This window comes from Xyrauchen texanus, chromosome 38 (genome assembly GCF_025860055.1).
Source record: "Xyrauchen texanus isolate HMW12.3.18 chromosome 38, RBS_HiC_50CHRs, whole genome shotgun sequence".
NCBI classification, from domain to species: Eukaryota; Metazoa; Chordata; class Actinopteri; order Cypriniformes; family Catostomidae; genus Xyrauchen; species Xyrauchen texanus.
In genome coordinates, this window is record NC_068313.1 from 31,514,433 (window position 1) to 31,529,431 (window position 14,999).

Here is a 14,999-nt window from a genome sequence, read left to right on the forward strand (position 1 = left end):
TGACTCACAGGGCGGGCCAGGCCCCCCAATGCCCACCCATGGCGCCGGAACTGGTGCCATGTTCAATTTTTGATAGGAATGAAACCAATGGTGTGAGGGATAGGCTTACAGTCTCTTCAATGGTTTGAACTGTTATTGGTCATTCTGCTGATGATACATTAAGAATAAAACTAAGGTTTTGGAAGAAATGTGGAAAATTAGTTGTGATCTAGAAGCTTTATATAGTGCAAGCCATTGAAGGGACTGCATCCCTTGCAGACTATTTTTTTTTATTAATCTCAGGAATTAAATATGATGCTACTTATTAGTATATTAAATATTAGTACTATGGTGCTAATAATCAGTTGACACAGGGGCATAGAATCCAGTGGGTGGGGCGAGGTAGTAATCAAGTAATCAAAACAAGCATGATTTATCCCATGATCAGTGGAAAGATGCTTCACACTGCTCAATCCAAATCACGTGTGTACACGTGTACAGTGCACCATGTCTCTTGCTGTACACGACAAATCTAAGAGCTATTTGACTGGTAAAGTTCCGTTCACACAGCACAGGTTTCCTGAGAATGAAGTTGTGAGGCCTGAACATTTGTGGGTGTCAGTTCGGTTATAGAATGCGGTTGTCACTCTTGTAAATAACATTTACATTTATGCATTTGCCAGACGCTTTTATTCAAAGCGACTTACAGTGCCCTTATTACAGGGACAATCCCCGGAGCAACCTGGAGTTAAGTGCCTTGCTCAAGGACACAATGGTTGTGGCTGTGGGGATCAAACCGACAACCTTCTGCTTACCAGTTGGTGCTTTAGCCCACTACACCACCACCACTCCAAATAACCATCCTATGTGTGAACGTGACCATATTAAGCATTCAAAACAGGTCTGAAAACCGTATTATGCTGCTGTGTGGACATGGCCTACTAGTACAAATGTCATTAGAGAGCTCTGTAATTATAATTCTTACTAATAAAAAAAAATTGGTATGTATTAATTTCAGTTTTTAGAAGAAAAAATGCAATAGCAGAGCTCTACAAATAAATTGTAGAGCTTATAGAGCTCTGGTTTCAATTAATCTTCTTTATTACTAATTGGAATGATAACACATATTTCACACACTAGCATATTAAAGAAGAAATCAGCTACCTTTAACAAATGGCAATTGGATAATTCTTCAAAAACAAACATCATAGCTGGCCTTATTGTGTCTGTCAGTTGTGGCCTTGTAATTTAAAAAATATTGAATTTTAAATTAGGTATTATATACAAATTTAGAAAATTGCTTAAAAGAAAAATACATTTTTAATCTCTGTTGTAAATTGTTCAGTATTATTTGTCTAAAGATACTTCATAATTCACCAGCAGCCATATCACCCTGGAGCTCTTGCTTGGTTGCCCACTATAGCTTAGCAGCATTGAGCCTAGTCAGTACCTGGATGGGTTGCTGCTGGAAGAGGTATTAGGGAGGCCATCAGGGAGTGCTCACATTGTGGACTGTGTGGGTCCTAATGCCCCAGTATAGTGATGGGACACTACACTGTAAAAAGACACTGTCTTTTGGATGAGCCATTAAACCGAGGTCCTGACTGTCTGTGAACATTAAAAATCCTAGAACACTTATCATAAAGAGTAGGGGTGTAACCCTGGTGTCCTGGCCAAATTTCCCCCATAAGCCCTTCTGAATCATGGCCTCCTAATTATCCCCATCCAATAATTGGCTGTATCACTCTACTCTCTCCTCTCCACTAATAGCTGGTGTGTGGTGACCCTCTACTCTTCCCTGTGGAACACGGAAGCTTGATCTCTGACCCAATTTCTGTAGATCTGAATTTCTGCGGTTTGAATTTTAGAATAATGAATTTGGTGTTCTGAATTTCTTCTTCATCTTGAAAACTTGAAGCTGTATTTTTTAAAATGGGATATTTACAGTGTAAGAATTCAGAAACAAAATTTTGCTGTTAGAAAATACATATTTATAAAATTGTGCCATATAAAAAAAACAATTCAATTTGGTTAAATATGACATGTCCAGGATTGGAGTTTAAAAAATTCCAGATCCTCCATACAAATTACCTCCTGTATGTAAATCTACAGGACTCAGGAATCCATTCAATTACAAATTCTGATTCCACAGTTGTGAACCTCTCAATAGGGGACCAAAATCTAATTATAATGACAGACACCACCATTTGCTAAGCATATTGAATTATCTGGGTTTATAAGGAAAATGGGCAAAAGGTTCAGGGAGTCTGTAGTTAGACTTCCCACACGATCGCTGTGTGTAGTTTTCGTTGCCAGGTAAATATTTCTATAAATTCCTCGATTTCCGAATTGTTGTTATTATATTTGATTGATCGATGATTTTACTCTATGAATTGGATTTTGAATTATTGTTCTATTACCTGGTCAATAAGTTGTAAACATTTTATTTTATTATGACTGACTCTGAAATTGTTTTCCCAAGTAGATTAAACGATTCGTTTGTTACCGCAAGTCTGCATCAGATTAGTGACGACTAATATTTGGCATCAATTCAAGTGTACTTGGTTTGCAAAGACAAAAAGGGAATTTCCGTTTAGAACAGCAAATGCAACCAAACCAATCTAAATCTGGGTGTCTTACCTCTGTTTTAATTTAATGTTTCTCCAGATAAGTGTACGTGGGAAACCACGGCATGGCCAATCCAAAGCTATTATAAGAGAAGTTATGTCGGTCAACTTACATCTGTAATAGTGGCCATGACCTCTACTGAAGAAAACGTTAAGTTAAATTCAAGTGTATGCAATTCCATGAGGGCTATACTGATGTATCTTTGATTGTGTAAACGTGAAAGTGACCGATCTCAGGTATATGGCAATTACCTCTGTTTGATGATCAAAGACTGATGAGCTTGTGATCGTGAGACCCGCAGTGTAGAGAAAAACACATGAGGACCTGAAAGCGACATAGTTTCCTAATCTGAACGGGTAAAATATAATTAAAGCGTTAAAAAGAATAATCAAACATTCGCTCGCTTTTAATGATGCTCAGACATCATTAAAACCTTTTTCATTTATGGAGTCAGATGAAATAATGAGGTAATACATAAGAGAAAATGTATTTCATTTAATCTTGTTGTGTTGCGTAAAAGTAAAGACGGTAACACGCAGAGACCTTCACCCGTATTATTGGAGACCGCCATTGGACCGACAAACGGGCTTACAAAGTGGTGACAGCCCTTCCGTGATCTCCCAACCACAGGCGAGTGATGTCTTTCGAAGCGCCACATTCAGTTCCAACTATACACAGGACATGAGGTTTGATCTTCTTCTCTATTTTCATCTGCTGTGGTAAGTCTATTCTTTTTTGCCTATTAGAAGTGTTGAGGGAAAGCACAGACGCACCCCATACAGGCACATTTTGTAGAACGGGTCGGAATACCCACTGTTAGACCGGAGACCGAAAATATCCGGTGGGGCCAAAGATATTAGACAAAACCATATGTACATCAGGGAAATGATAGCGGCAGTATACGAGGAAAGAAATCTCTTGATCTGCAAATTAATGATCTATTTGTTCGCATAAACGAGGAGACTTAAACTGGAGATAACATCATCCAATGTTTTATTATGATATTCAAGGGAGGTTTGCAACTGGTACTTTAATTATAAAATCAATGAACACCGTCGCTATTGTTTATGTACTTTCCTCCAACGAACTCGCAACATTTCAAAAGAATAAGCGGGTAGCAACTGTAAACAACTTAAAAAGTAGTGATTGAGATATAAACATTGCAAGTCGATGTGTTTGCATATGAAAAGCAAGATTGGACAAAACAGAGCGATGTGATAAAAAGAAAACACATAGTAACAACAGAAATGTTACTAGTTTAATGGAACTAGTACTCGAGTACTATGACAACCTATTTTTAAATTTGCAACTGTGCTAAACACCGTTTCAGCAGTAGCTAAGTGTCACAATAAACACTTAGGCCTAGATTAGAGGTTGTAAATGCTTCGGGCATTCCAGACTTTTCGTCTTGTATAAATTAGAAATAACTGTAATCATGGTTCTCTTGAAATTGTTCATCAGTTTCAAGCTGAATGTGTTACTATGTCGGATATCTCTGATATGACACACTGTGCTATTTACCATATATCTGCAGTTAAACCATACGGAGTACAAAAATCCATGTGACTACCAGTAATTTTACACAATTAGCATTAACCTTCAGTAACTTTAAGAAGACTGAAGAGCTTCATTAGGCCTTTAAAACTTAAGAACACTCTTTGCAATTTGCATCACCTCTGACTCTGCCCAGACACTTTTCATATTGAAGTCAAGTCAAGTCAAGTCAAGTGGTTTTTATTGTCGTTTCAACCATATACAGTTAGTACAGTACACAGCAAAACGAAACAACGTTCCTCCAGGACGATTTGCATGAGAATACACCTAGTGGCATCTTAACTCAAGATAATGAGAAAATTGCATGCAATTTCAAATTGTAATTGCAAAAGCTCTGCACCTTGAGCAGAAATTTGCCCCATGTAAATATGTACCTTCAGTCATTGGGTGCTTACAGCAGCATGACCATCAAAAGATTTCAGCCTGACATGTTACTCTACATACAATGCACATGCTCATGCATCTGATACAAGAGCCAAATCAAAGGCATGTATTCTCAAAACAGCAGCGAGATGACAAATATCTCATTCCAGAAAACCTGCAGAGACTAGTAATACACTTATTTTAATGTATACTATTTTAATATAATATAGTTGTATTATAATCACATTATAATATGCATTATATTATAACGGCCAAGCATGACCATAGATGGGGAAAGGTGATGCATGGCATTGCAGATGTATACTAGACATATATATTTGTAATGACAATGCCAACCAAACAACCTTACCGGCCCTGAAAAATTCTTGTGATAAAATTTCATTGGTTCTCTTATCAGTGCCAAGAGGGATGGTATACAGGTTAAATCTGATCGGGTGAATATTCTACTGTGTAGAAAATGAAAGATGAGTGTATAAAATGCTAAAGATCAGGCAGAAATTTCACAGCCCTGACAGACCACAGAGATCAAAGATAGATGATCAAACGTGCGAATAGCACGCTTAAAATATGCAAAGCAGATAACACATCACGGAAAGAGATTAACTGATACTTTGACCACAGAGCTGTGTTGAGAGCAATAAAAATAAAATAAAATAACGCTCAGAAAATTCCCCAGCAAAACTGGAGCCTATATTGCTCACAACAGCAGACTGTGCAGACTCAACTGCAGGAACTGCTTAAGGTGCTACACACTTGAAACTGCACTAAAATATCAGCAGTAATTCAGATCTCACTAAAGATGCTCAGTCTAATTTGATATCTGAAATATAATTGGCATTAGACATTGTAATGGTACATGTTTTTGTAAAGCAAAATGCTTCTTCCCCATGATGACACAAACCATACAGTGAGAGACTAAAACTGTCTGTAACAGTTTGGCTTTGACCATTAGAGGAAAATAAAGAATCACATGTCTAAATGCAAATTAATTAAAGGTTCAACATTAACTGTTTTCTCTCTCTGTGGTTATTCATATTTCAGGTTGCAATATCGTGAGGGACAGATGCAAAAAGGTTTCTGATCCCCTTGCTTCAAGCCTGAACAACAATTTGGCCATGCTGGTGATGGGTTGGAAAGCAAAATCTAACAGGCCATTCACACCTCACAGCACTACAAAAACAAAAATAGCTGTATGACCTCCTTTAGCACCGTAACCAAAATTGTGCAACACCAATTGCTCTAGATCAGGTTCCACCCATCTCCTAAACATACAGAGCACACACTTTTATCACTACACATCATGGAACAAAATAATGGCCTAGATGCTGAAAATACTAATCCATTGAAGATCTGGCCCGCCTCTCACATACACACATCCTCTCACACATAGGACATTAAAAACCTGTTTCCATAAAACAGTCACTATTTACAACTTCCCAACAACTGATTTGAAATGCTGTAATGTACATATGACATATGCAGGGCTACACTCACACATCGATGATTTAATTACTAATTGCAAGCAAACTTGCCACCCAAATTTCAACATTTACACCTACACATAAATCGAACCAATTGATTGTTGTTGGCATGGTTGCAAACCAGAGGGCCCCTGGTTTTCAACACATCGCTAATAACAATGTAAAAAAAAAAAAGAAGTTGACGATATGAAATGCAGATACTTCTATCAATCCACTACACATTTTGAAAATAGGCATATATCATTGATTGTGACTTAGCCACCAAATCACACACATTAGATAATTTTGAATTAGCACCACTATTATTATTATATATGTCTGTAACTGTGATTCTACAATCATAGAATTATTATTATAACTATATGTTTAATGATGCATGTCACTGCTGAAGATACTAGTTATACTGACTTTGTGGTATGTTTGCTTTAATTTATTATCCACTGTAATAATGTATATTGATGATATATGTTCTAATTACCTTGAACTCGGTGCCATCTTTCCTTTAATTAATTCAGATCAAGTATATCTAAATTCCATTACCACAAATCACAATGGTAGTAAAAATAAAAAAATCATATTAATTAGACCCCTTTGCATTTTCAAAGTCACACTTGAGACATGAATTCATTGTTTGTCTTTTCATCATGTATTGATGTATTGCTCAACCTTTTCTCATGTCAGTATAACATGTTCAATCAGTTTCATCTTTACATGGTCATTTAAGAAGATGTCCAGGTGTATATGCATTACCAGTGAGAACTCCTTATTAAGGTCTGCCCAGAAGACCACCACTGGAGGTGGCAGAGAATTCTTCTAAGAGTCAGATCATCATTAAAGGGAAGGTGCAACCAGAAGCAGATATTTCTCCATGATGGAATGACATGTCCACTGAACAAGCCACAAAAGCCTTGATGGACTCTATGACCTGAACACATGCGCTAACCTCAACCAGACACAATGTTGCGACTTCAGATGCCTCATCAGATCCATACGGACATCAACCGACATGGCACTTGCTCTCAGCCCCTTACAGCTGCCCACCTTACAAAGACTGAAGTGACACCGCAGGAAATCCTGTGAGTGGCCCACGGTGCCAAAACGGGGAAAACTGTAAGGCGGGTGCCAGCAAGTCTGGACTACCCCTCGAGAAAACAAAAGGCTCTCATGAGAATTAACATTTGACCTCGCTCTTGCATATGTAACAGCAACATCCGAGATGCAGCACACAGTGCATCTATTGGTTAAAAATGACTACACCACTGGGTTAAAATTAACCCAATTGGGTTGGAAATTTACACATGTATCTTGGTCATTAAAACAACTTTAACACACAAAATGACAAGAGTAATACATGCTACAGTAATAATAAAATGGTAAAAATTTACTGAAACCCTGAAATGTATACAATATGCACAACATGTGTTTGCATGAGTTTGTGCAAATGAAGTGCAATTACAAAGGATACAAAATTTACTTTTGACATTCAACCAAACTTTCTAATATAACACTACAAGCTGAGCAACAAGCACAGGAAAACAGTCAAAATAAAAAAAATTCTAGTCATTGTAAAAATTTCAATTCTTAAAACTATTCTTAACAGTTTTTTGCCCTTGATCCTGGCTCTGCACTGACAAGATGAAAACACTGTTTTGATGTGTAGAATGCATTAAATGCAAACATCTACAGCAATATAAGAAGTTTAGACAGATCCTTAGTGGGGGATTCAGTTCCAGGAAGTCCATACACCACAATCTGTACAAATTCCCACACTGGGGAACACAGTTTAGGGAAATTGACATCTAAGGTGTAGAATGCCTTAAAGCAAACATCTACTGCTGCCAGCAATGTGTTTTGTCAAATGATTCTCCATTTTTAACAACAAAGGCTTGAAAGCACTGCAAGCAAGTCGTCTCCAAGCATCAGGACATATGGAAATCTGGTGGTGTTTTTTGCACGTCGCAGGTACTCAGCCATATTGGTGCCAATCTGGAAAGAAAAAAATAAATAAAACATAATATACTGTAACTCTGCATCAATGTAAGAAGAATACAACTCTTGAATGTTTGGTCACTATGCTTAAAGCACTAGTTTCATTGAAGTAGTTAATGTGACTCACAATTACTTTGTATGCTGCATAGCCAGTATACAATGCTGAAATCCAACATGGTGGCTACATCAATAAAATCATCACTGGTTCTTATGTCATGACATTTGGGCTCAGGAGAGACAAGAACCAATGTTTGAAGTATTGGTATTTCCCCATATTTGATTAGGGCTTAAATTGATCAACTATAAAAAAAAATTTGAGAGCAAATAATAATTTAAAGGAATAGTCCACCCAAAAATACAATTGTCATCATTTAACTCTCCTTTACGTTATTCCAAATCTGCATGACTTTGTCATCTTCAGAACATAAATGAAGATATTTGAGCTCAGCTGTTTTTGTCCATGTCATCAAATGAAACCAAACCAAAACATTCAAGCTCCAAAAATGACAATTACATCATGTGGCTCATGAAGTCTATATCAGAAGTGTTCTGAAGCAATACAATAATTTTATATGATGAACTTACATAAGTCATTATTTACTCTCAAATCCTGACACTCATTCTAACTTGCATATACAAAAATTATAACACTGCCATTAAATCAAACCTAATGGTATGACATCATGACATCACTGAGTATCAATGAGGTTTGATGCTAGCAGAGTTTTGTGACGTCATTTCTTATGTGTTATGTGTGTTCGCTGATCGGTGTAGTGATTTGATCACCAATTGACCCAAAAGGAAAAATAGAGCAAGAGAATAAAATCAATAAAGTCGGGTTGAGCATGCATCTCTTCAGGAAACCAGTCTTTTTTTACACCTTTTTATATATATATATATATAAAAATCAGACAATGTAAATATTTGTGTCACATGACATGACATCACGTCCTGGTACACGAACGGAAATGTTTCTTTAGTTAAGAATTAGTTTTTATGATGTTAATGACCAAACATAATATAGTTAAATATGGATTTGTTTCTTACAAAAACGCAGCGATTTGCTTCAGAAGACCTTCATTGAGCAACTGGATTCATATGGATTACCTGCATGCTGCCTAAATGTGACTTTTGGACATCAACAGTGTTTGGACCCACTGAGGTGCAAAAAAGGACCAGCCTGCCTAATATATCTTTTAAAAAATATTAATTTGTGGTCATCTGATGAACAAAAGGATTATGATGTGAGAATTTTCAATTTTGGGTGGACTATCCCTTTAAGAAATCAGTGGACTTCAATCCCAGTGCTCCTGTCTTTTCAATGTAAGTTTCAAGATAGTTTAAATAAGGGTAATATTTTGAAGAAAAACACCACAATGTATTATTTATGCCCTAATAATATGTTGGAAAATTAGCAATGTTCCACTGTAACAGCTGTGACACCATTGAGGCATGTTGTCACAGTGACTTTTTTTTCCTCAATTAATTGAATGTTTTAAGTATCTTTAGATTCTGATCTTGCGGATAAAGAAAATATTTGTATATAAGTCTATAAAATATATAGTATAATATACTCGATTTAGATTTGGAATGTTTTGAAGGTTAGTAAATGATGACAGAAATGTTTGGGGTGAACTGTTACTTTAAATGTCATGTTTCTGCCCTTTACTTTTGTCAGTGGTGTGTTACATCTAAATCAGTTCATTATGAACCTATTTGAAATTGCCTATTTGCAATGACTACAGCAACCCTGTAAAATATTATAAATGAATACATACCTTCAAATGTAGGGATTAACTCCTCAAGATTCCTCTCTGTCAGTTTACCTTTCACATATTCATCCATCTGTAAGAAAATAAATACCAGTTAAAAGGCATCTTATCATTATGGCCAAATTTTAATTATATCCCAATTAAAGAGAACGGCATGGCAAATTTGACGTCACATGAAGCAAACTAGCCTTAATTTATCTATGATTAGGCATTTCTGGCTATTTATAATGTGTTGTCAGGTCTAATGTACTAAATAAAGAACTGAAAATTAGGTAAAAATGTCTCATAGCTCTATAATAATTGTGTAATGAGGGACGATGAATAAAATTTGCAATCAAATGTAAAACTTAACGCAGTAACTAGTTAGAATCAGGGCGGGACATTTCGACACAAAAAACTACCAAGCAACTTTCAGACAAAATACTACCTAGTTAGCTATATATCTATGTTTTCCGTTAAACGTACAGCTAAACAGAGCGATAATTCGCTAGAAACAGGGCGGGAAATGTTTTGAAGTACCTTTCTGACAGAAAAATCAAGTTAGAAATATAAACTTCACCCTATCACATTTTAGGTAGATAAATATCCAATATAGTACATACTAATACTATATTGGATATATTACATAAGCGAAATTATTGCATGAAAACAAAAAGCAATTTTAAATATCACTTACTTTTTCGCATCTAGACTCCAGCTTTGAACATTCAAGCCGCATCACGGGTGTCATTCAGCTGTGGAGTAAAATGTGTTTCCTCCGCCAACGAAATTAGTCCAACTAAAGCATTAGACTTGCCGCCAAGAAGCACACAAACTGAAAGATAATCCGAATAAAGTATGTGAGGGAATCGACATGATGATTTTAGCGTCTTTACATTTAAAGCATTTTAAAATCACTCCTCTTAAGCTCCACTTTTACAGTTCCCGCGCACATCAGCGGTCTTGGTGTGATAGAAATTACTCCAACCAAAACCCGCAAGCTTTAAAAGAACACGCTCCTCGCTGCAGACAATTTCACATTTCTCTCTCCGTCCCACTTTGATTCGCTATTTTTTTATTTTACACACATATTCCTGTCACGAACACTGAAAACACAGACGGGCGGAGTGATACTATATGAACACTTGAGAGAACCGTTGGAACTTGTTTAACGTCACGTGCCTGCTCTCTATCCACAACCCAGCGCTGTTGGGTTACTGGTGAGGAATGGTTGCCAACCCAAGTTGGGTCAAATCAAGCCAGCTTTCTTACCCAACAGTCTCAACCCAGCGGTTGGGTAGAAAAAATAACCCAGCATTTTCGCAGTGATTCGAATGGGAGACTACTCTAAAGAGAGAGATGCTTTGCCCGCAGCATCTGCCAATAACCCTTTGCTAAGTCCAGCATTGGGTAAAATTGAGCCACGCCCAACTGATCGAGTAACATGTCAGTTTGCGGCATTGGATAAGCATCAAATTTGGACACTGTGTTCACTTTCCATTATTCAACACAGAACCGGACAGAGCTGTCGCTCTTCGGTACCAGAACTTCTCCAAACTTTGTCCCACAGGTATTCTGTATGATGCTTTGGCATGAGAAGTGAGAATGCCAAATTAAATTCATGGCCTCAAAGGTTCCTCTCTGATTATTCCAAGTTCTTTCAACTACTCATTGAACCCACCCAGCAACCCCCTTAGGGTTGTGTGTTCTCAGTTGGTCTCTAAGGGCTATCCTTTGGTTTATGATCCTTTGTTTGAATACGAACCACGTCATTGACAAGTTTACAGGGAAATCTGATTTATATGGACCCATCAAAACCAGATTGTAGTCTGGTGATCAAAAGCCTGGAAATGTCCCACAATCGAGAGAAACCATATGCCTGGATTGACCCTGAAAATGTTGGATGGCACACCTACAAGATTTATGATGTCACCTCCACAATTCTTGTTGACATTATGTAAATAATTTGTACTTCAAAAGTAATAATTTTGATTTCATCAAAGTTTGGAACTGGTGTTACACTCATTTCATAATGATCTCCTTATGTGCGTGTTACCTAATTGTAACATTTCTATTTATTTTAGTGAGTCCACAGCAGCCAAATTTATGGAGGTGAAAGAACTGGTGATACCATTACAGTGGCATGTGTCACTTTCCACACCTGTCTATACAGCAAACCAAAATTCATTCTGAACAGCATAGAAGGATCTTACAGAATAGATGATGAGCTAATTAAAGATGTCCTTTGGAAAATCACTATGAAACGCAAAGGTGTTGTTAAGGCAGAGAGCTCAAATATAGAGTGTCCAGTAATGTATATGGTGGTGTAACATCAACAGCTACAAGGAGCAAAATGTACGTAATAAATAAATAAATAAAATAACACAAAGATCACTTACATATTCATCTGCGTCCAAAAATGTAAAATTCATTCGTATTCATACTTATATTTATCTTTAACTTAATACTGGCACTTTTGTATTAAACCTTTTTGGACTGGTAATTTTTATGCCTAATGCGTTTAATGTCAAGTGAGAGCATTTGCAAGATTTTAATTTCAGGTTTTCATTATAATATAACTATTGAGCCTGAACTGGCAGATGCCACAGAGTACATTGCAAATAACTTCATCTGCACCGTCTAACATTCCTTCCAAAAAGAAAACCTAACCATCTCATGGAAGTATGAGAACACGCATGTTTCAAAAGGGTATACAAATTATACAAGGTTAGATAGTGCCACATTGTAAACAAACTTTTCAGGGCACAAATAATGACCATGAGAAAAACAATAATCTGGGATGCAAAACGTTCTGGATGAGAAATGACAACATCTGTGATTTTATGTTCAACGTGAGTAATTTGAAACGTGTGTGATTTCTCAATGTCTCATCATTAATATTGTTTTCTACTCAATACAGAGAAAGTGAATCCAATCCAGAATAAAATGAATGAATGTATGTGAATGAAAAGTATGTGTTCTGTGTTTTTTTTTTTGTTTTTGTTTTTTTCTTCTTGCAGATCACACTTATATAATCGCCATGCACTCATTGGCCTGTTAGATAATGAGCAATAATAGTTTCAGAAGTGCAGTATTAATAACAATTAATCCATGATGTGTAAAATTTTAGCCGACATGGTAACTATTGGATTGAAGACTATTGGTCATTATCTAGTTTATTCCCGGAGGCAGCAGGTTGCCTTTGTTTTCAATTGTTTAAATTTAGCACGTGTGTTTAGTATCGCTTTATTACGTAATATGTTCAACCAATACACAATTTAAAAGATCTAAGGATGCAGATTCCTTCCTATGAAGGCATTGATTAATCAGACTGTCAGCTGATGATTTCATATTTTGTGTAAACAAACCAACAAACAGAAAATCCATACCTTTTGTTGTTGTTGTGTAAATTTTGATTCGATGATGTCATCCGTCTGTTTTGACTGCAATAGTCCATTACACGACATCCATAGTAAATATTTGACCAAAAACACGAGAACTTTTCCTAAAAATTCACAGAACTTCCATTGTTAACATCATGAAATCGATAAACACTATGACGTCATCTCATTAAATTCGACAAACTATGCGCGTCTATCGTGCCCTTCGATAAAACAAAACGAATAAATTCGCTTATTAGAGTGTCTGGAACAGAAGTATCGCACCCCTGATTTTTTCTGAATAAAACTGGGTCATAGTTTTAGAAAATTGCGCAAGAAAACAGCTGTTTCTGATGACGTATGATCATGCATTGGCAAATTTGATTGTTTAAAAAAATCTACCAATAGCACTCAAGAGGGGGTTTCATTTATGAGGAAATGTAACCAAGGAAATTACGAATATGGCAAAATGTGGGTGGTAATAGTTCGCATAAATTATCGAGAAGCACTTCTCATTGGCGCGCCCTGTCGCCTTGACAACACTGAGCGTTCCGAAAGACAGGCACTTACAGTACAGAAAGTTTTACAAAAAGCATATTTTTGCTAGTAGCACTTTCAAATTTGAAACAGGTTGGTAAGATATCGAGCTTTAGCCTGTTGTGTCTATCCCACAGCATTGTGTATTTATTTCATAATAAGTGTTAAATATTTTTTTTTTCTTTTGTGTTTGCACATTATGTCTATGTTAGTAACAGATTGAGTAATTTTGAAGATTTCATAAAGTCTTAAGTGTTAGCTTTCTAAAGATTCTTGATTATGTGTGTAGTCAGAGGGACTCATGAGCAATAAACTTTTTATTTTGGGTATGTCATTTACCCCATTCCTCACCAAAGTGGGGGAGCAAGTTAACAGGTTAAGTCATTGTGCCCTCAATTTGATTCTCATTGGTTGCACATTTGCTGAGTTTTCATGTACAAGATGCAACATAGGTAGATGTTTGTGTGTATATGTTTATTTTAATTCCCTTGACTAATGCTGCACTCCAGACAAAGTCGTAAGTGGGAATATTTAATTAAATTACTCACAGTCAGGGCTGGACTGGTAATCTGGAATTCTGGGCATTTTCCTAGTGGGCCGACGCACTTTGGGGCCGATCAGGGGAGGACTGGCCATCGGGAGAACCTAGGGGTCTGGTGGATTGGCCACAAAATGGGCCAATAAGCTAAAATGAGCTGCTGTGTTATGCAGAACGGACCACAAAAGGCGCCGTGATATGCAGAAAAGGGCAGCGAAAGTCTATGTAATATCCTGGGCTGATTTCCCGGGCCGATTTCTCTTCCCAGTCCAGCCCTGGTTCCAGTAAATCACATGTCGTGGTGACATGAACACATGCCAAATGCATAAACACAGCCAAGCCTTCCAGATGCTAGCTAGCTGGCTATATAGTAGCTATATTAAGAGCAAAATAGGTGCAAATGTTGACAATGATTGAAACACAAACAATTCTTCTTAACATCCTCTTGTATATTGAATGTACATTGCATATTCATACACTTCATGCTGTGAAACTATTTAAAAGTTTGTTTTTATGTATCCCAAATCCCAGCTCCAGTTTATGCTCATCTTGGAAATGTCCTCAAATGATGCATCTCGCCGAGTTCGGGGTTAATTGATCTGTCCCTTTGAACTGAAGTCAGATGTCTGACGTGCGGGTTGTGGTCCAGTCATTATTTCCTTGTAGAAGGTGGGAAAATTTTGAGTTAGCATAAAAGATGTCCTAACATAATTTGGGGGCTCATCTGGGATCCTTTTCTCACTATCCATTAACAACAGTAAATCATTGTTGATTGGCA

The 14,999-nt window shown here is 36.9% G+C and overlaps 1 protein-coding gene across 1 annotated transcript in view; it reads right to left on the reverse strand.

The window, feature by feature from the left end:
• Window positions 1–13,448, reverse strand: part of si:dkey-238d18.5 (myelin-associated glycoprotein) — a 58,341-nt gene extending 44,893 nt beyond the window's left edge. Inside the window, exon 1 of the mRNA XM_052109867.1 lies at window positions 13,156–13,448. Coding sequence (XP_051965827.1) covers window positions 13,156–13,233 — 78 coding nt within the window. The 5' untranslated portion in view covers window positions 13,234–13,448. The remainder of the gene's footprint in view (window positions 1–13,155) is intronic.
• Between the last annotated feature and the right edge of the window lie 1,551 nt (window positions 13,449–14,999).